The 22,139-nt window shown below is 39.4% G+C and overlaps 2 protein-coding genes across 2 annotated transcripts; both read left to right on the forward strand.

Annotated features, from left to right (window-relative positions):
• Window positions 1-2,809: 2,809 nt before the first annotated feature.
• Window positions 2,810-9,349, forward strand: CAPN10 (calpain 10). Its single transcript, XM_053459435.1, has 12 exons — window positions 2,810-2,974; window positions 3,075-3,206; window positions 3,429-3,625; window positions 4,040-4,230; window positions 4,536-4,677; window positions 5,713-5,879; window positions 6,090-6,349; window positions 7,105-7,307; window positions 7,848-8,097; window positions 8,542-8,729; window positions 8,818-8,863; window positions 9,139-9,349. Exons 1-12 carry the CDS (start codon window positions 2,816-2,818, stop codon window positions 9,163-9,165), a joined length of 1,962 nt encoding a protein of 653 aa, XP_053315410.1. The 5' UTR covers window positions 2,810-2,815; the 3' UTR covers window positions 9,166-9,349.
• A 3,524-nt stretch (window positions 9,350-12,873) lies between these two features.
• On the forward strand, window positions 12,874-21,180 carry LOC128484046 (cytochrome P450 2J2-like). The gene is made up of 9 exons (XM_053460364.1): window positions 12,874-13,038; window positions 13,913-14,075; window positions 15,210-15,359; window positions 15,969-16,129; window positions 16,684-16,875; window positions 17,867-18,008; window positions 18,623-18,810; window positions 19,537-19,678; window positions 21,002-21,180. The coding sequence occupies exons 1-9, from the start codon at window positions 12,874-12,876 to the stop codon at window positions 21,178-21,180; spliced, it is 1,482 nt and encodes a 493-aa protein (XP_053316339.1).
• Window positions 21,181-22,139: the final 959 nt, after the last annotated feature.

Raw genomic sequence — 22,139 nt, forward strand, 5'->3', positions numbered from 1 at the left:
CTGTCATTCCATAGAAAACAGCTATAATCCCACATAATATGAGTTTTAGATCCTGTCTCTGTACTAGGGGAGTATCCATGACAAAGATCTATATCATATGTCTGAGGGTTTTGTCTGAAAAACAGGTTTGATTTTTCTCCCATTATATCCTATGGGCATTCCATCAATACTGTCATTCACCTGTCATTCCATAGAAAACAGCTATAATTCCACTTAATATGAGTTTTAGAACCTATAACTGTACTAGGGGAGTATATGTGCCAATGATCTATATGATATGTCAGAGGGTTTTCTCTAAAAAAACAAGTTAGATTTTTCTCCCATTATATCCTATGGGCATTCCATCAATAATGCCATTCACCTGTCATTCCATAGAACACAGCTATAATTCCACTTAATATGAGTTTTGGAACCTATAACTGTACTAGGGGAGTATATGTGCCAAAGATCTATATGATATGTCAGAGGGTTTTCTCTAAAAAACAAGTTTGATTTTTCTCCCATTATATCCTATGGGCATTCCATCAATACTGCCATTCACCTGTCATTCCATAGAACACAGCTATAATTCCACTTAATATGAGGTTTGGAACCTATAACTGTACTAGGGGAGAATACATGACAAAGATATATATGATATGTCAGAGGGTTTTCTCTAAAAAACAAGTTTAATTTTTCTCCCATTATATCCTATGGGCATTCCCTCAAAACTGTCATTCACCTGTCATTCCATAGAAAACAGCTATAATCCCACATAATATGAGTTTTAGATCCTGTCTCTGTACTAGGGGAGTATCCATGACAAAGATCTATATCATATGTCTGAGGGTTTTGTCTGAAAAACAGGTTTGATTTTTCTCCCATTATATCCTATAGGCATTCCATCAATACTGTCATTCACCTGCTATTCCATAGAACACAGCTATAATTCCACTTAATATGAGTTTTAGAACCTATAACTGTACTAGGGGAGTATATGTGCCAAAGATCTATATGATATGTCAGAGGGTTTTCTCTAAAAAACAAGTTTGATTTTTCTCCCATTATATCCTATGGGCATTCCCTCAAAACTGTCATTCACCTGTCATTCCATAGAAAACAGCTATAATCCCACATAATATGTGTTTTAGATCCTGTCTCTGTACTAGGGGAGTATACATGACAAAGATCTATATCAGGGGCGTCCAACCTGCGGCCCTGCAGCTGCTGCAGGACTACATCTCCCATAATGCTCTTTCAGCTAAGGGGCTGGCTAAGGAGTATGGGAGATGTAGTCCTGCAGCAGCTGGAGGGCCGCAGGTTGGACGCCCCTGATCTATATGATATGTCAGAGGGTTTTCTCTAAAAAACAAGTTTCATTTTTCTCCCATTATAGCCTATGGGCATTCCCTCAAAACTGTCATTCACCTGTCATTCCATAGAAAACAGCTATAATCCCAAATAATATGAGTTTTAGATCCTGTCTCTGTACTAGAGGAGTATACATGACAAAGATCTATATGATATTTCAGAGGGTTTTGTCTGAAAAACAGGTTTGATTTTTCTCCCATTATATCCTATGGGCATTCCATCAATACTGTCATTCACCTGTCATTCCATAGAAAACAGCTATAATCCCAAATAATATGAGTTTTAGATCCTGTCTCTGTACTAGAGGAGTATACATGACAAAGATCTATATGATATTTCAGAGGGTTTTGTCTGAAAAACAGGTTTGATTTTTCTCCTATTATATCCTATGGGCATTCCATCAATACTGTCATTCACCTGTTATTCCATAGAAAACAGCTATAATCCCACATGATATGAGTTTTAGATCACATGTGTGTGCTAGGGGAGTATGTGTGCCAAAGATCTAAATGCTATTTCTTAAGCTTTTATTTCAAAATCCATTATTCTTTTCCCTTTCATTATAGTCTATGGGCATTCCTCCCCATTAAAGTCTATGGGCATTCCATTTTGTCATTCGTTTTAGTATGTCCCTCATTTAAGGCAAAAAAAATATAACTTCCGTTTAGTTCAGGGCATAAGGACAGAGGTCTAAATCGGGGAAATGTCCCTGGCCAGCCAGGCAAGACGATAAATAAGACATTAGAAATGTAAGAAGGCAACGGATAATCGACATATATTTTATCTATATGATTTAAACTACCGATATAAATCATAGGCCGCTAAACAGCGATGCTACGGAAAACAACCGGACGATTCTAGAATCCGTGCTCGACTAACTCAAAAAACCTCTTTGCAGCGATTGGGTTAATTAAATATCTGCATGCGCGTAGTCGTGCCCGCTTTTACACCGTAGCCAACCACGGGCTTCGCTTTAACGCCCAATCACAGAGCCGATTTCATTTCCCGTCTTCCCTGTTAATTCTGTGAGAAAAGCTGTGATTTGGTGGCTTTGGGGATGCTGTGGGATGCGCCGCTGTTAGTAGAGCCGGTGTTGTTTTCTGCATCCTGACAGTGGGGGTGACACTTCATATTTAGGTACCCGGTTGCACCCTAACCTCGGTGACGCTACATAGAGCTTCGAGTAAGGTTTTCAAATGGCCCTGTAAGCCCCCGAGTACCAAACTGTGTAAATGATATTATAACGCACCATACTGTGTGATAATTGTGCACACGCTATACTAAAGATGGGTAAATTGGTACAGCAGCCATATTGTTTGGCCCCCGAATGTAATATTTTACACCTCGGTTTGCCTCATTTCTGTATGATAAAGGTGGCCAAAACCCCCCACCTTGCCTTTACTGGCTATGGGTTATGTGTTTACAGGCATACTGGTGTTTGCTGGTGTATTTGCTCACCAACACGATGATGAATCCCCAATATAATCTTCCAGGTGTCATGCGGCCCATGTCTTCTAAATTGTTTGTGGACTCTGCGTTTCCTGCCAGTGTTTCCTCTCTGGTGCGTGGCCGTGGCACTCCACTCTCGTCTCTCTGCGACAGCATTACATGGCTGAGACCACAGGTGAGGACATCAAATAATTTGTTGGATCTTAATATAACGTGGATAACATTTTTATTGAAAAATATTATATATTTTTTTTTGTATTTGAAACTGGTTGCAGGAAATCTGTACTTCCCCACGATTATTTCCAGAAAATCCAAGAGATGGTTTGGGTAAACAGGGGATTCTGGGTGACTGCTGGTTTATATGCGCCTGCTCAGCACTGCAAAAACATGAAAGACTTCTCAATCAGGTAACAATGAACTTGCATGCTTTGTAAGATCCAAACTGCTTCCAATCAATAGAAAAAATCTAATAGTGCAACTAAATGTTATAATCTCAACGTGTTGAAGAATTCTGTAATTAAAAGTAATCTTTTTTTTTTTTTTTTTTTTTTTACTGTTGCTTCAGTTTCCAGCTCACTCTGTATGTAAATCCCTCCTTTATTCACAATCATTTTATTCTCCTCATTTAGGTATTTCCTATTAGTCAGCCGATTTGGACTGATCCTCGGTACTTGGGCCAGTTTACTTGCCGGTTTTGGCATTTTGGGCGTTGGGTGGAAGTGACCATTGATGACAGATTACCATGTCTGGGACACAAGCTATGCTTCTCTCATTGCCATGACCAGGATTCATTTTGGCTACCTCTGCTTGAGAAGGCATATGCCAAGTATGTGCATAATTGTCACATTTGGGTCATTCTGTACACCTTTTGGTTGTTTACTAATGATATTCCTTGGTGTCCTACGCCTTTAATGTACAAAGCTAAAGCACTGATCAGCTCTTTGTAATAAGATGCTTGTAACAGGTGTGTGCTTGATCTTGGTCCAGATCTAAAGATTTCTGTCACGCTAACACCTCAGGTATTCAGGCTTTCTGCTTCTTAGTGCAGTCCAATCATTGTGTGCCTCAGAGTGTCCCACAGATCTGCCTGTTCTAATGTGAGAGCCATGATAGTGTGCTTCTGTTGTAGTTACAAATCCTACTTGAAGAATTGTCACACATTTGACAAAATGTTTTGTATTTCTGTGTGAAACAAACCATCCATTTCTCATAGCTTTGTCTTTTTATTCTTTGTTCTCAGACTACATGGCTGCTATGAGGCTCTTTGGGCAGGGCAGGTGGCAGATGCCTTGGTGGATTTGACAGGAGGACTGGTTGAAAGGTGGCCTTTAGGAGTGGGAGAGGACAGTAACCAGGAACAGATGTTCAACAGGATGCTTGAGCTGAAAGATACATGTTCACTGAGCTGTTCTGTACTCCACTGCAGAGAAGGTTAATAGGGAATTTACAGTAGATGCATGAACTCTTTCTCCTAGCCCTCATTACACCTTACTTCTTCATGTGGTGTTAACCTTGCTCTGCTTTTCTTAATTTGCAGCTTCATCTTGTTCTCCTTAGCTGGCCCTACTTTGCTGCCTCCACCATTCTTATTAAGTCTTTCTTAATGTGTTTCTCAGCTGTTTTTTTCCTCCGGTACATATCTCCCATTAGCTTATGTTTATTACACACATTTTATTAAGCGCATCAGGCATGTTCTGTGCCACTTTCATATAACATCCTTCTCTCTTTTTGCACAGGAGCTGCAGAGTTGGGTGAATTCCATGCTTTCACAATCACAGATATCAAATGGGTTGTAACAAATGGAAGTCAGAAACTCTTGATGCTTCGTGTTCACAACCCTTGGGGGAGAAGCACATGGGGTGGATACTGGGGCAAAAGGTTTGTGGCTTCTTTGAATTATGTTGATAACAAATCCAATTGCTTATATTGTCGTATGAAAAAGACTGTCTAGCGTCCCAAGTAACCTCCTCATCAAAGAATACATATTAAAATACTTCACTAAAATCATAGAAAACAAATGTGTTACTTTTATGAGATGTTTCAGTGCAACGTCTCCTCCATGGTCTGATGTTTTGCTCCACTGATGTTCTACCTAAGACAGCAACTTTTTCCCCTTTCCCCATCGCTTGCTATATGGCTTGCAGGAAAAAGTAACAGAGAAAAGATTTTTCAATCGGAGCATTTTCCTGCACATTTTATATTATATGGATTAAGATATATTGTGCTGTTCCACTTAAATAAAATGTTAAAGGGACACTCCAGCCTCACATGGGCTTTAAGGTATAAGAAAGATGAGAGGTCCCTTTAAATTATGGTGGCCCACACGCCTCTTTTTTCATAAAGTACTTTTAATGTGCGTTATTTTTTGGCAAGGCTGTCAGACACATTAAACTGTCCCTTTTTTTATTGCACTCTCTAGTATATAACACTTCATACCTGTCATTTTTATTCATTCCTCTGAAGGTGGATAGATTTAGATGGTGAGGATCCAGCTGTCTTGGTGCACATCCAGAAGGATATAGATATGTGGGAGAAAATTCAGAGAAGGGCTACTAAAATGGCTTACAGGATAAAACATACCAGGACAGGTTAAAGGATCTTAACATATAGACATAAGGCTAAGCTAGATATAGGGTAAGGCCAGATATTAAGGAAAGTATTCAGAGGTTGGACAGACTGGATGGGCCAAGTGGTTCTTATCTGCCATCACTTTCTGTTTCTATGATTTGATCACACATAGAACACAAATGTTTAGTTCATGGCAAGAAAGGGCTTTGTGTCACATGACAAGTGCTCCTGGCAAGAAATATAAATTCAACAGTTTTAAGAAGCTATGTACTTAGAGAGAGATTATGTAATGAGTGTCTCTTTGTCCAGGCTCTTATTTTTTAATTTATTATATTTTATTTACAGTGGTGAAGGATGGTGTGTGATATGCCCTGAAGTCAGTTCCCAACTCCAGTCTCAGATACAAGAAGGGGAATTTTGGGTGGAAAAAACTGAATTTATGCAGGAATTTAATGAAGTCACAGTTGGGTTCCCTGTCAGTGAAGACGGTTACGTTCTTAGTATTTGGACAGGTTAGTGCAAGGAATATTGAACGCCTTTGAGTGTCTAGATTGGGTTTTACACTGCTTTTGCAAAGTCATTTTTTGGTGGTTTGTGGTAAATATGATTTCCTCCTATGATTTGTTATCTGACCAGACATGTCCTGTATGTTAAGTAACCACAGCAGACCAGTTTATTAGTAAAAAGAAAGGCTAACTAGCTATTTTTTTAATTCTTCACAGATTTCCCTCTGATCTACACCCAGCAAATGTATGGTTCTTGGGTTAAGGGTCAGAGTGCTGGTGGATCCCGTAACAATGCCAGCTTTTCCAATAACCCCAAATTTTGGCTGCGGGTGAGAGAACATAGTGAGGTGTATCTGGTGCTGATGCAAAGGCCACATCATGTTTCACAAGCAATTCCTAAAATCGGTGGTGTTCCACAGAAAGAAACCGAGCCAAACAAAGATACTCTCCATGCTGTGGGACTCCATGTCTGGAAGGTAACTAAGAGCTTTGTTTTCCAAAGGGGTTTTATCGTTGCCCACTTGCTTTAACCCTTTCAGTCCCCTTAGGATGTATCGATATGGCCTCAAAACCTATGCCAAAAAGCCTATCACGATGTATTAGTACTTCATGACTTTGTTGCAGAGGGAGATGTCCCCTGTTGACAGCCTGGACTCTCCCCTTATTTCACAGTATAATAATATTTTTTAGTTTTAAAAACTGCCCCTTAGCCCTAGCACTATAAATTAAAAATAAATAATTAACCCCAAACCTCAGTGATCAACTGTAATATGTAATGCATGGATGTGGCCCTTTTGAACATAACAATTAAGTTTTTTGTTTTTCTTTAAGCAAAATCACAGAAAATTATTTTCGTTCATTTTAGTATAGTTTTCCTTTATCTATTATGACTAATAATTATGTTTTATGTATGTCTATGATTTTCAAAGAAGGCCTACTTCTTCAGAACACAATTACAAAATTATAATTTGTGCGGGTTCATGAAATATAGAAAGGGAGAATCATGGTTTAACAAATGTATAGTACAAATTGTGGTCCTCACCATACTAAAGAGGTTAATTCTAACGATTTGCATCCCAATCTTGTTTAACGTTGGCATTTTGTTACCACTTTAATAGTGCTTTACTTTGTCTGCAGGCCTTCAAAATTGTAGCTTTGTTTTGTTGTCAACTCTCTTGTATAACTTCTGGAGCAGCTCTGGCCTTTACTTAACTGTCTGCTCTTTTCCCAGGTAGAGAAACGAAAGTTTAATCTGAAAAAAACCCTCTTATCCCCTCCAGTGGTTGGGACCTCTTCTCATTCATATGATCGGCAGTTTCACCTGCACTGTGACTTGTCGCCAGGATATCACCTTCTCGTTCCTAGCACTTTCCTCAGAGATACAGAGGGAAACTTTCTATTGCGGGTCGTGTCTACTGGTCAGGTCACTCTCAGGTAAAAAATTACTCCAAAAACCTCCCTCTGATTCCTGAACGCCCGTCCCCAGGCAATTTGCCAGGTAAGGAACTTGTTAGTCACTGTAGCTGGATAGAAGAATTAATTGTCCACTAAAGTATAGTGTTAGTAGATTTAGGGATATTGTAAAACAGTGGTACTCGGAGTAGCCCCTAGTCGCTACTGCTGGGTGCCAGGGTATAACATCATATGCCCGCTACCCTGTATCTCTAGGGTACATGGTGCTTGATACTGCTTACTATGGCTCATACTAGGCACAATCCTATAGTGTAAATGATCTGGTAGGGGAGACCTCCCCAGTAATTGGCCCATTGAGAACTGCCACCGTGTAGAGCCACATTGTCCAGTAAGGCAACTTGCCCCCAGTTTTGCAGCAGTGAGACTGGGGTTATGTCTCACTGGGATCTGTCTTACCAGGTATACAAGTTGCTGCTTCTCATACTGTTATTGCTTTTAGAATCTATTTTATTCATATGAAGTACCCACTATCACTAATGGCCTTTTCTTTTCATAATGTAGTGAGATGGTTCCTGCACATCCTGTGGTTCCAGTCCGTGAAGATGTGACCCAAGGGAACTGGGATATCTTAAAAATACAGGGGGAGTGGAAGAAGGGTAAGAGTTCTGGTGGCAGCAGGAACTTTCCTTCTTACCATCTGAATCCATCTCTTCCTTTCAATGTACCAAGTGGATGCCGGGTAGTGAGAGTGACTCTGCAGCAGCATTGTCAGGAGGATAAATGCCTCGCAATTGGGTTCCATGTGTACAAGGTGAGTCTTTTGGGGGATGTGAAAAATAGGTTTGCTGGTAAATCTTCTAGTTACAAAAATTAGTTAATGATCACAGAAGAGATAAGATTGGGTTCAAACGGGTGGTTACCATTTCCAAATAGATGGAATAGGCAGGATTTTAGAAAAGTAAACATCAGGACACAGAGTACAGATGTTTAGATCCTGGCTTGATGTAGCGTTCGTGGATATGTAAACATTTTGTGGCTTGTAGGGTTGATGAAGAGCAAGTAAATCAGTTTACAGCAGCAGAGAAATGTTGTGCAGACTATTACTAACAAAGGGATATTATCTATATGAATATTAATTATTGGTAACTTATTATTTAGATGTTATTAAAACCTACTGTCTTTAAATGGAGTAAATATGTATTTTTTTAATAATTTTGTCTCACTGGTTATACGTGTTTCTTCTCTGGTATTTCAGGTCCCAAATGATAAGCATGTGTCCCTACTTTCTGGGAAGCCATGTGCAAGTTGTGTACCTCACTGTCACTCTCTGGAAGTGTCCCAGTCCTATGCCCTAACCCCTGGGCAGTACATTCTTGTGCCTTCCACATATCTACCAGACCAGGAATCTGGCTTCACTGTGACCATCTCTACAAAGATCGACAGGTAACCAGGCAATACTAAATATCAGGGGTCTACCCATACAACAAGTGGCTAAAGCCCCACATTCATTTATTTATATTTGTCTTAACAGGAAACCAATTCAGAGCCAAGAAACACTGGGACCAATCCTGAAAGAGGTGAAATAATGTTCTATGGATTGTATGTACATTATGTATCATATGAATTTACACCCGGTCGTATGTTTTAAATATTTTTCACATTTTTTTCCCTCTTTTCTGTAATAATGGGTTTTTCTATACGATAGCTCATCATTGGGTGTCTTCCCAAGTTGTTGTCACTTGCAGAATTACAATGTCACTTATTAGACTGGGACAGGGAACTTGAAAACAATTTTGCATATGGGTAGAATGGTACATGTGCATTAACAATGCTTTTTTTTTTTTCCTTACAGGTCTGTGTTGTAACTGTGATGAAGTAGGAAACTAAATATATGTTCACCTTGCCTGTATTGGTGCTATCTATCCTCTGTACAGCCGAATAACTGAATTCTATGCATATATGTGAGTTGTCACGCATATTTATGTGGGTTTGTGACATTTGTACATTTGCAACATGTTAGTATAATTTCTATGAAATAAAGTAAATTATGTATTTTTGCAAAATCAGTGTTTGTCTGCGCTTCTTGTATTAAGCCAGCAGAGGGTAGCAGACACTCAAATGGAGGACTGTACATTTGTATGAGACTTTATGCTCAATATACAGTCTAAAGTGCTCATTCCCCTTACCAGTTATTTCATGTTACTGATGTATAAATAAGCCATTGCAATTTCTATGATGCCTTATTTTAAAAGACTAGAACCGAAAATTAACTTGTTAGGTGATATCTGTTTTATTTTGGTGCCGTATTGGTAAATGCAAAGTACTATGCAGAGAGAGATTAACAAGTGAGCTAGTAAGATCTGTGCACAATACACAAATTAGTACGCCTTGTGTCTTCCTACTTTAATCAGTGACCTCTTAAATAACTCCTAAGTTCAAACCAATTCATGGATAAAAATCTGTAAACCATGAAACTGATTGGTTACTAATGGATTATATAAAATGAGATTACATGTCAAGCCTGTAAATTTAGAATTTGTATTTAAATATATATATAAAGGTTTTATATATACTTTTTTACTTCTTTTTGTATTGCTCTCAGACAGCGGGGATAGCAGTTTTTCAGTTGACAGCCTGATCTCCCGTGCAAACCCCTCCATCGGCTTGGTGCGAGCTGCATGGAGTGGCATATTCTCGTGTGTCGGAATTCTGTATTGCGCAGCTGTACATTTAGAAGTGCAGAACACACAAAAAAGTCACTGAATATTATTTTGTTCGTAGTGTGTGTGTCACTGTGGATATGGTTGAGCTGTTGTAAATAGTGCAATTCAGTCTTTCATTGTAGATAACATATTTCTCAAAACTCCTGCTTATAGTTATAGAGACATCGTAAATGTATTATTATGGTTGTGGGAAAACCCCTGACTACCAGTTGCAGAACATTTCTTCTAAACGTTTTGGGATCAATACATCTTTATATTTAAACCATGTTATTCTTGTCTGAGAAATATATTTTCTTATCTATAGTTAGATCAGGTGGCTGGCACACTATAAAAATGATCGCTACTGGTATGCAGGGCATACAAGTAAAAAAAATAAAAACATATATTTTTATGATACTTTGCTACTGATATCTTGACTGCCTCTGGAATCAACATCAGCACAAGCTCTGGGTTTTAGTGGCTTCATAAAATGGGTTTCCATAGCCGAGCAGCTGCACACAAGCCATAGATCACAATGCCAATGATATAGCGGTGTAGAGGTATCGCACCCCGGGCCACCTCCCTGCAAGCATATACCGGAGTGGTGTAAAGCTGGAAGTCTGACGAACAAATTTGGCTTAAGCAGATGCCAGGAGAATGCTACCTACAGGAATGCATAATGCCTACTGTAAAGTTTAGTGGAAGAGGTCTGAGACTGATTTTTTTAGGGTTTGGGTTAGGCCCCTTAGTTTCAATGAAGGGTAATTTTGCATGCTATAGCATTAACAATATTTTAGACAATTGTATGCTTCCAACTTTGTGGCACCAGTTTGGGGAAGGTCCGTTTCTATTCCAGCATGACTGTCCTTGTGCACAAAGCAAGGTCCCTAAAGACATGGTTTCACAAGTTTGGTGTGGGAGAACTTGACTGACCTTAACCACATTGCACACCTTTGCGATGAATTGAAATGCCAATTGTTAGCCAGGCCTTCTCGTGTAACATCCCTACCTGACCTCGCAAATTCTCTACTGGATGAATGGGGCAAAAATTCCCACAGAAACTCTCCAAGATCTTGTGGAAATCCTTCCCAGAAGAAGAATGGAAGCTGTTAAAGCTGCTAAGGGGGCAACTCTTTTAGGTCCAACGAGCTCATATTTGCATGATGGTAAGGTGGCCGCAGACTTCTGGTCATAAAGTTTTTTTATTCATACAAAATGTTCTAAATGCTGATAAAAGTGGTGTCATATCTGTCCTTAAAAAAAATGTAACTTGTGTGGATATACTAAAAATGAAAAACATGGTAAAAATGCAAAAAAAAAAAAAAAAACTCCAGGTACAAAATACCATCAAGAAAGTTGGGTTTAAAAAAGTGTTGGGTCCCAAGATCTGATACCTAGTCTAATGAATATTATTGTGCGTGTGTCAACCTTTCACTGGGCCATCTCTGGCTCATTGAGTAGGTTTGTGTAGAGCTACCTAAATGGGGAAGATGCATGAAAATGACACAGAAGTTATGCAGTTGTAGGATTAGTACCTTCCCTTTATATAAAAATATTTAACCATCTAAAAAAGCACCAGTGCATCAGTTGCATCAAGTAGAAAGAGTTACTACAAATCCGTGGCCCTTAGGTGATCTCTGAAAATTTTGCAAACACGTATCATTTTTTTCAGCGTTCTCTCTTCTGTGGGCAAAATATTCAGCATACGCAATCGATATGTATTGTTTATCAATGAATGATGAAAGCGTAACACATGAAGTCATTTCAATAACTTGAGGATAAAACAAATTGGCTGACGGATATTCTTATTTTGCATGGAATCTGGTGTTTAGCAGAGCTGGTGAATGTTCTTTTAATATAATCTGGTGAAAACAAGTAAGAGGTTTCATGTGAATGTTATTAGGAACTGGCTTATGAATGGTTGAAAAAGATTGTATTAAAAGAGCCAAGCCAGCAGAAAAGAGCTTTGCTGGCAACATCTGGTGGGCTTATGCCTCCACCTTCAGGGTCTCCATGTCCCTAAGGCTCTCTGATCTGTTGGCATTAGCGACTTCTGCTTCATTTAGAGTCCCTTCAGCTGCCTACATAAAGTCTGTTTTATACAGAAAATGCCCCATCTCTCACATAAAAATACTAAATATAATAATGCATTTATATAGGCCCTGCTTTGATGTTTTAATATTATTTGAGTGTTGGAATACTTTTATGTCCTACTTTTTTGGGGTGAATTACTTTATCAGCAAAATGTTGATGCTAATGTGGACAAGGGCAAAGCTCTGCTAATCAAACGGCAGCCCAGATAAATGCATGCAGTGGACTGTTAAGGGAATGTAATCGGATTACAATTCCAAAGATCAAACTGCAGTCAGAAAAAAGCTTACAATATTTCTTTTCCTGAGGATCTTAAATTTGTCAATAGTTGTGTTCTGTGTCCTGCTCCCACGTGGGCATTGTGGAACCATTGAATGCTTAACCAACTAAAAAGACTGCTTATGTTGGGTGAAATAGAATTTCTGAGTGTCAGGCTTGAATGATGTTTTTTAGTATACTCCATAGTTCCAAAAGACAGAGCTCATGCACTTCTTGAAGATGATTTTGTGTATTATGTTGATCCATGTTTTAGCTGATTTTACTTTCTGACTAATTTCCAGTGGTTGATGTGCTTGACCCAATTTTCAAATCCGTTTTAATTGTGTTTAATCCACAAATTCACAAAATATGGTTATCCGCCAGAGAGATCGAGCAGATTGCAGCAGTACCCTGAGAGAACAGAAAGATTTATGATGATGTTGGGAGACATGCAAATCTATTTACATGACTAATGAAAATCAGTAGAGCCCAGAAGATACAAATTGCTTTTACTTGTGAAAGACTCCTCTTGCAGGATGGTCAATGAGTTGCTGATAATTGTACTCCTGTGTCTCATGGTTTGGGGCTATTGGAGAAATCATGGAGCGGATGATGCCTATCCTCCAGGACCACCAACTATCCCAGTTTTGGGAAACTTATGGACACTCAGATTTCAGCTTCACCATGACACATTTATTCAGGTGAGAGTTTTTAATGCCACCAACCCGCAGAAATGCTCTGTGATGCAGAATGTATATCCAAGCATGAACCTTTAGAAGACCATGACTGTGTTTACTGGAAGGCAATGCAGTTTATATTGTGGTATCATAAAACTAATTAAAATGAAGGATTAAATGTTGCTACCCTTTCAATAATTGGCAGATCTGATAGTGCTCATTGTTCTCAATTGTAATGGCTGCTCAGGATGGTGAGAAATCCGGCATGAAGTATTAAGATGCATCATGCTCGGTGTGAACTCCTACGGTTGCATCACAATGAGAAGTGCTAGAGGCTACTATTTCGAGGGAATTTAAACATGCACAGAAAAGGCAAATGGCTATACTGAATCGAAGACAAGAGCGAGGACTGATTAAGGTTTGAGTCTTTATATTATGGGGGGAAAGTAGATAGGTCGAATGGTTCTTGTCTGCAGTCAAATTCAGTGTTTCTAAGTGAACACAGTGTTTAAAAAAACGGACCAGCGAGAGAGAGAGGGTGTATGGGCGAGTAATAAATAACGATGAAATAAAGAACTGAGAGCATAAACACAAGGAATCATTGACTGAATTTTAAAGTGTGAACCACCCTGCAAAGCCATCTGTCCCCTTTGCACCTTACACCATGTGAACCCTGCCGCTAAGTGAAAAGCCCCCGAAGCCTGTGCAACTTACACTTAAATGAAATATAAACATCTCAGGAAGGCATCTCATGTCAAAGGCGTCCTAAATTGAAATGGCGGATTCCAATAAACTGAAATAGACTAGATATTGTTTGAGACTCTGGTGACTGTGTTATTTAATAACTAGTTAAATGAACACTGGTTGTGGTTTCTTATATCTGTTTTCTTGTTTGTAGCTGTCTCGGGTATACGGGGATGTGTACACTGTTTGGTTGGGACATATCCCAGTCATTGTGTTAAATGGATACAGAGCAGTCAAAGAGGTTCTCAGTTCCCATAATGAGGACTACATCGGGCGTCCTGTGTTTCCACTTTTTATGGATTTAATGGGTGAAAAAGGTACTGTTAATTTAAAACATGGTAACATAAAAAATGTTTGTATATTAATACCCTGTACATATTTTCGCTAAATAAATCACACTGCATCAGGGTGCATAATATTGCTTACTACCAAAGTGAAAACATCTTCAGCGTGTGTCTCTGTGTGTGTTAGTGCGAGTGTCTGGATGTATATGTCTGGGTGCGTCTTCAGGCTCAGGATCTGTCCTTGCCTCCAGCTGCTGACTGCATCTCTCAGTTGGGGACTGTACAATTCCAGAGACTGTAGGCACAGAGCAACCAATGTTGCCTGGGTCAGGTTCTCAATCTCACCCCTTGCATCATTTTCATCAATCACTATATCAGAAGGATCCATGAACTGGCAGCGCAGGGAGAAGCTGAACAAGGGTTCTTGCTAGTTGCTGTCATGCATGCTCTCAGAGTGCCGCAGACACTCAGTGACACTCAGACACTCAGACATGGATATACTCAGGGACATTCTCTGACATCATCCCTCCTTTGCCCTGTGCGTTCTGACATTCTCATGTGAGGTCATGTGCAAGGGTCAGAGGATGGGAAGAAGAGAAGAGCGCAAACACCACTTGGAGACATAGGCTACAACCCCATCTGCAGCCCATCGCTGCCTCTATAAACATCAGGGTGGTTGAGCAGGTGTATGCACACATACTCTCTCTAACACACACTTACACACTCTCAGTGATATACATAATCACTACCTTACCTCCTCACGCTCTTACTCCCCCACTCTCTTACTCTCTCAGTCCCTTGCATCCTCACTATTTTACTCCCTCACCCCTTTACCTTGTTTGGAGCCTTTTATTTAATAGCAGGTACTGTACACTGTGAGAGCAGCTGCACTTTTACATCTAGGTCCCGTAACCCTGCCACGTTCCTGTCTCCGTGTCCAAGTTATACCAGCCCAGGGACAATTTCCCTCTGGCCTAGCCCACCCCTGCTTCTACCACGTGAGGATTTTTTATATCAATCTCTGCCCTAGGGGTCCTACCTCATAGACCAGGTAAATGATTAGATTTCACACAGAGCATAATCTGCAAGATAACTAAAGATTAAACATATCTCTAACAATAACAACACATTAGAAAGGTGTCGCTTGTCTTTGTTTGTTCCCGCAAGGAATTGTTCTGACATCTGGGCATACATGGAAACAGCAAAGACGTTTTGGGCAAGTGGTCTTTCGGAACCTGGGCCTGGGGAAGGGGAACATGGAGATGGGGATACAGGAAGAGGCGCAAAGTTTGCTGACACTGTTTGCTACACAGGAAGGTATGGAACACGTACTCCTTCTGTGCTGTATAAAAGTATAATGCTTCCACAAAACATCACTCACACTCTCTAGTATAGTCTATGGTAATAATAACACTGATGATGAGGTGTCCCCAGCCAAAAATATGAAGGAGACAACATTTTTCAAGATTAAATGATTATTTCTGGGAAGGGTTCAGGTATTCAGCGTTACTAGAAATGATATTGCTAGTACCTCATTAATCTGAGCAGGTGAAACACCAGGCTGCACATTGGTTCTTCTGATGAGCTATTTAGTATGGTGAAGCAAGTCACCATATGTCTGCAGTCAGAGGTTACTTATGTGTGGATATATTTAAGGAGCAAATAAATGCAATGTACTAATTCTGTACATAAAAAGTCATCCTAGTTACAATTAATTACAGAAGTCATAAGCAGCGCATATCATCAGTGCCATCTTGTCAAAAGGACCGACATGTGCATTAATTGCAGCACATAGAGGGTCAGACAATGCTATTGCTTTCATTTGCAAATTGACCCACTCTTATTCCCTGGGTTATTTTAAAGAAAGGACAGGCTTGAGTTCAATTTCTGTTTTATCTTACTGTGTGTCACTTGCTCTATGTTTAGGAGCCCCCATGGATCCCTCACCTTGGATCATGCACTCTGTCTCCAATGTTATATCGGCGTTGGTCTTTGGGAAGAGATTTCCTCTGGAGAACAAAGCTTTCCAGGAGCTGCACAAAGCAACAGAACTTGTGGTGGCTGCTCCAGGCACCTTTTGGGCCAGGGTGAGAAAGTAAATGTTAAAGAACAGGCATTATCTCCACCATCTTCCACCTGATGCCATGGTCCATAAAATATCCAAGTTACAGAATTCTTAATTTAGGTTGTTACACTTATAGCTAGCTATTTATTTTATTAAATAACTTCCACGAGGTTAGTTCAATTGAGTAAAAACCACAGAAATCAATTGAGATGCTATTAATTAACCTTATGAAGGGTAAACACAGGAAAAATGTGTGAACATATTTCATGAATCCAATACGGCATTAAACAAGTTAACTTACCTGTGTTTCAAGCTTACATAAAAATCTTTTTCAAGACTGAAGAAGATCCCTATGTAGGATCGAAAGTCCACCACTTGTGGGGAAACAAAAGACACTAAGATATTGAGTGCTGATGTATTTTTATTTTCTCGCTATAACAAACCCTCGTGTAAGATGCTCAGATGTTTAGGTTGATATAGGATTGGCAGGCCAGTTGGGACGGTTTGATCTTATCTGCAAAAATCTCTTCTAATTTCTCTCTCTTAAGATTTCAAATCTTGTTCTTCTGTCCCTAGATCTATGACCTGGTCCCCAACATAATGCGTCACCTTCCAGGACCCCACCAAAGGGCGTTCCATTATTTCCACACTATGTGTTCGTTCATCCAGAGTGAGGTCCAAGGACATCATGAAATGCTGAGAAATGGGTCTAGAGGACCAGGCCAAGAGAGGAATGTCATAGATTACTATTTGACCCAGATCTCCAAGGTAGAGTCAAGTTTGTATCTGTAACTGAATTGTAGTGATTATTAATGTTCTTAATTATACTATGTCGGTTTTAAGGTTTGATGTGGATGGAATATGTAATAATAATCAATAGCATTCAGATACATATATTACGTTTTTGGCGGTGATATAAACATATATGCATAGCAAATTTATTAATAACAATTATTTATATCATATAAATAAATAAAACAATAAGAATAATTCAGTAATATCCAAACATTAGGGAAGTTATTTTGTTTACAAAGCTTGTTTGCTTGAAGCAACAAGGCCAATAAAGACATCTCTCCAGCAACATGCAGCATATAAAGGTAGTTATGTGAAAATTAGTAAAACCACAAATAAATCAGCAGCAATATATACCGTATGTATCACAATCATCTTACTATATGATGAATAACTTGACCCCTAGGGAATAATCCAATAGGTGCCACTCTCTCCATAGATATGTGCAGATAGATATACCTTGTTCATTAAATTTATATATCCTTATATTCATCCTAAATAGGAATCATTAGATTTTTGTTCATGTTCTCTATGTCAGCCTTTTCTTAGGTGAGGCAAGAAATGGTTTGACCTTTGCATGTCTAAATGGTAATAACTTGTGAAAATGAAACATTGAAGTAATTAGTTAGTACTAGTATTTTATTTCCTCTTTCAAAGATGCCCACTAACTCACTGAAGTGAATAGAGATAACCTTATTCCTTATTCTATTTTCGATTATTTTTCACCCCATTGCCTTAGGTGGCACCTAGTTTCCTTTAGATCAGGAGTAGCCAACAAGTAGCTATCAAGCCACATGCGCTCTTCTTCTCACTCTTTTTATGATGTGCTATTCGAAGCTCACAGAAGTTGTCGTTTCCATTCATTCGCAAACATTGGAAAGTCATCAGAGCATTAACCTTAAGATAGGTTTGGATGAAATTACACTATAATAACACCTTTTGGTCTCTTTTTGACACTGTGCCCCAGACTCAAGGTGACCCAAACTCCACATACAATGAAGAAAACCTGGTCCATCTTGTGGCAGATTTGTTTATGACTGGCACGGAAACAGTGACAACAACTTTACGTTGGGCAATTCTCTATATGATGGTGTTTCCAGAAATTCAGGGTGAGGTGTGGGAATGGGAGAGGGAGAATTGGGTAGAAATCTTCTTTATGCGGTTCATCACATTTGTATCTTTAAAACCATTTCATAATCTGTGGGAAAATGAGGCATACATTGACACAAGACATAGATGTACATAGATAGAACAGTAAGCATCTCAAAAGCAGCATAGTTCCAGCTGCGTAGGGATGGTGGTTTCATAGTAGGACGGGGCCATTGCTCCGTGGGTGCTTTGATTAACACTGCCACTGTGATGTCTAAAGTTACACGAATTAAAGTCAACATTTACTTAGTGAAGCCTCGCTTAATGACCATGCATGCCATGTCCATGTGTCTCACGATATCGCCATGTGGATGAGTGGATGAGTTACTGCTTAGTTTGCTGAAATAGGTATGTCTGACTCCAGTCTAAGAAAACCATAACAAACCCAAAGTAGAAATGAAATGTATAAAAAAACAAACATTAAAGCAAAGATCATGTTGAAGCTAAGCCTGAGTAGAGGAGCTAGCCATTATCTACCTGTTATACGTACAGCTATTCATTGAGAGGTGCTTATTGATTTTAGAAATATTTTACCTAAATTGTACAGATTGCTGATATATACATCTCTGTATAGGTAAGGTGCAGCTGGAGCTGGATACTGTCCTGGAACCCTCCCATGTGATTGCATATGAAGACCGGAAGCGATTGCCATACACTAATGCCGTGATCCATGAAATTCAACGATTTGGTAACATTGTCTCTGTTGGAGTTGTGAGAAAGTGCATGAAGGAAACAAAGCTAGGCAGGTTCAAGGTACCCCAGGTGAGGTCATTGAAGCATGAACCAAAGGCTTATCAGGCAGGACATTTTGAACTATATTTACTCAGACCATGCATTTACAAAGAGGTGAGGTGATGGCACATGCGCAATCTTGTATACATTACATAAGGTGCGACAAGGGGCGTGTATATCCCTCCCCAAATATTGCTGGGTATATAGCCCCAGGAAGATGTATAGTGATTCATTGGTTATTTTCTTGTACTTTCTGTGTATTTTGGGTCACTGGGATGGAACATTTTCACTGTTGCTCACATAGGTGAGGATTCCAGAACACTCTCTGATTTACTTTCCCTGCGTCTTAGAATTAGAACTCGTTAAATACTCTGCCTGCAATCAGGTAGGGACAGCCATTTTGTTTCCTGAGACGAGGGAATATTTGATGATTTTTAAACTTGGTAAATGGAAAAGCTCCCAAATTTACAAAGGAGAAATGATTTTAAGTAAGTGGTCAGTAAAGCAGGGATTTCATTTTGTTTATGTTAATGCGGATAATTTTCCCCACATGAAAAAAACAATAAAAGTAATTTTGTCCCAAGGATCAAAGAAAAATTTACAGACACAAGTGTGATAAAAGAATGTAAGATGTAAAACATTTCTACTCCAATACAAAGAAACTGTGGACCTTGAATTTACTGATCTGAAAAATGATCTACAATTAATGTAATATCGGTAAACAGGAACACTGAATGTAATGCGCTAATATCACAGGGAACTATCATTCTTCCAAATCTGTCTTCTGTCCTGTATGACCCCGAGCAATGGAAGACCCCCCGAGAATTTAACCCTCAACACTTCCTGGATGAAAACGGGACATTTGTGACCAAGGAGGCCTTCTTGCCATTCTCTGCAGGTGATCTGTATTTCTTTTATTACCGTTGTTAGCATTTGAAATATTGCATGAATTTTTAGAGAACAATAAACATAAAGAGAAATTATACACATGAAAATACGTGCAGATTAATTAGTTTTAGAAATTATAATTACCACATCCATTAAGGATGATAAATACAAAACTGCTATACTTGTCATTATCATTTCCATCTGTCACATACAGACAGTCAAACACAAACGCAAACCAACTTGCTTTGAGAGTTTACTTTTAGCCTTTTGTCACAGTCTACACTGACTCCAGGACGTAATTTTGGGCCCTAAGCAGCATCTTAACGTGGACTCTTTCACTAGTCAACCCTGCCCAACATGCCTTTTATAAAGACCTACAGAAGCATAGATAGGCCTGTTGGTAATCCAACGGTAAGCAATTGTTGGGTAGAAATACATGTATACTGTCACGCTCAGCGTACTAGAGGAGACGCTGTTACAGGGTAGGACACTGTGTCCCCACAAGAGGAAGCCTGTTGGTCTCAAAAGAGTTCTTCGCCCTCCAACTGGTTCCCCCTTGGGTTGAGCCTTTTGGGTCCGAGCAGTCGTGGGACTTCCTTTCCTTTCGACACCGAGGACAGACTCAAAGAAGAGCAGCAAATAATCGCCTGTCCCCATTTAAAAAAATCATAATGTATAGTGCGTAGGGTTATCACCTGTCTAGGTTTCACCTGGTCAGTCCCAGAACAAAAGAGGAAAGTCCCATGAGCCCAAATATCTTAACTTTCAGAAAGTTAAAGGGTTTTCCTTTCTCTCTCCTTTTGTTTCAGCTATCTTAGTTTCTTAATTTGACTTTTCTCTCCTCATTTTTTTTCTTGCTCTCCCCTCCCTCTCTTCTCTCTCTGTTCTTCCCTGCCTCTTTTTTCTCTTTTTCAAATCTCTTCTTTCCATTCCTTTTACTAAACCGAACCCATGGCTCTACCCAAAACATCCAGGAAAAAGCTTGGCAAAATGTACCAGCCCTAAGTGTGAGGTGTAACGTGTGATTGGAAGCATGTTTGAGCGGAGTGCCCCCCTCACCCTTTGTTTATGTAAGTCCAAATTGTTATTGCATGTACTATTTGTTATATCCTATCTAGTTACTGTGCAAAACTAAGGAAAATTATATCAATCAACAAAAATAATTGCAAATTACTTATATCCAGTGTCTGTAATCATCTTTTGAGAAAACACAATGTAGCAGGGAGTTTTTTGTCCTAGATAGTAGATATATAATAGCGGTTTTGACTTTGTGACAATGCATTTCTCTTGTGCTTCTAAGAGTTTGGACATAAGGATGTCTTCTATCTTAAAGGGCATCGTGGGTGCTTGGGGGAACAGCTGGCCAGGACAGAACTTTTCATCTTTTTCTCCAACCTACTGCAGAGGTTCAGCTTTCATGTTCCTGAAGGAGACTCAGATGTCAGACTGGACTGTGTTCAATCTGCCACTCTGCAGCCTTACCCATATCGGGTCTGTGCTGTGTTACGTTAGCTCAAAAATGATCTCTGAAAGTGTTTTTTTTCTTTTCTGCCTATAATACATGCATACCAATCTATTTATGTGTAACATAGGCTTTTTGTTATATCTGGATTCAGGTAGATGTATGTGTAGGAATTAAGAATATGCACTAGTACAGGCAATCTGAGATGCCAGGACGCCGGGTGCACATAGCATACTGCATCAGAGAAAAGGAGATCCTGGGCCTGGTAATGCCAGACGTGCATTGGTCCCTCTGTGAGCATGGAGTCCAGGATAAGAAGAATATGGATTCCAAACATTTACGCTGAGGACACCGAAAAACCTGCTGCACATCCATTTAGCACCTATTATCAGGACTGTCTATTTTATGTAACGGATGCTGGACCCACATTTTAGGAAAAACATTGATTACATTGTAATATTTCATATTTGCAACCTCTTCTTTCCATTTCTATGTTTGCTGCGCTGCTCTTCTTTGCTCTGCTATAGCAGGTTTCACTTAAGAAGCGTCACGTGGGCCCCCTAGAAGACTCGCTTGACCTCGGATCTATCTTTCATTTGCAGTGGAGATTTTATAATGTGGACTTCTTCCATTCTCTTAATGAAGTGGTAGTTTTGAGCATTTGAGCAAAGGTGTAGACTAAACACCAGAACTGACAGTTCAATGGTTAAATCTCCCCGACCCATTATCTCGATATGATTCGTGCATGAGTACAAAAAAACACATTTTTTAAAATTCTTTATTTATGCTTTTTTCAGGTAAATGTCATGTAGCATAGGATGTTATGCACTTTTAAGAGAGGAATTTCACCCAGGGCTTATTTCCAGTCATTAAATAATTGGGTATTCAAATATCTGTCTAACTTCTGGGTCAATTATGTATGTATTTTGCTGGCACTTACAGATCATTCTCCAAGCAAGTTTCACCTGCAAGAAGTTCTCAGTTGGGCTTGTGAAATCCATAGATGAAT

This window comes from Spea bombifrons, chromosome 3 (genome assembly GCF_027358695.1).
Source record: "Spea bombifrons isolate aSpeBom1 chromosome 3, aSpeBom1.2.pri, whole genome shotgun sequence".
NCBI lineage: Eukaryota > Metazoa > Chordata > Amphibia > Anura > Pelobatidae > Spea > Spea bombifrons.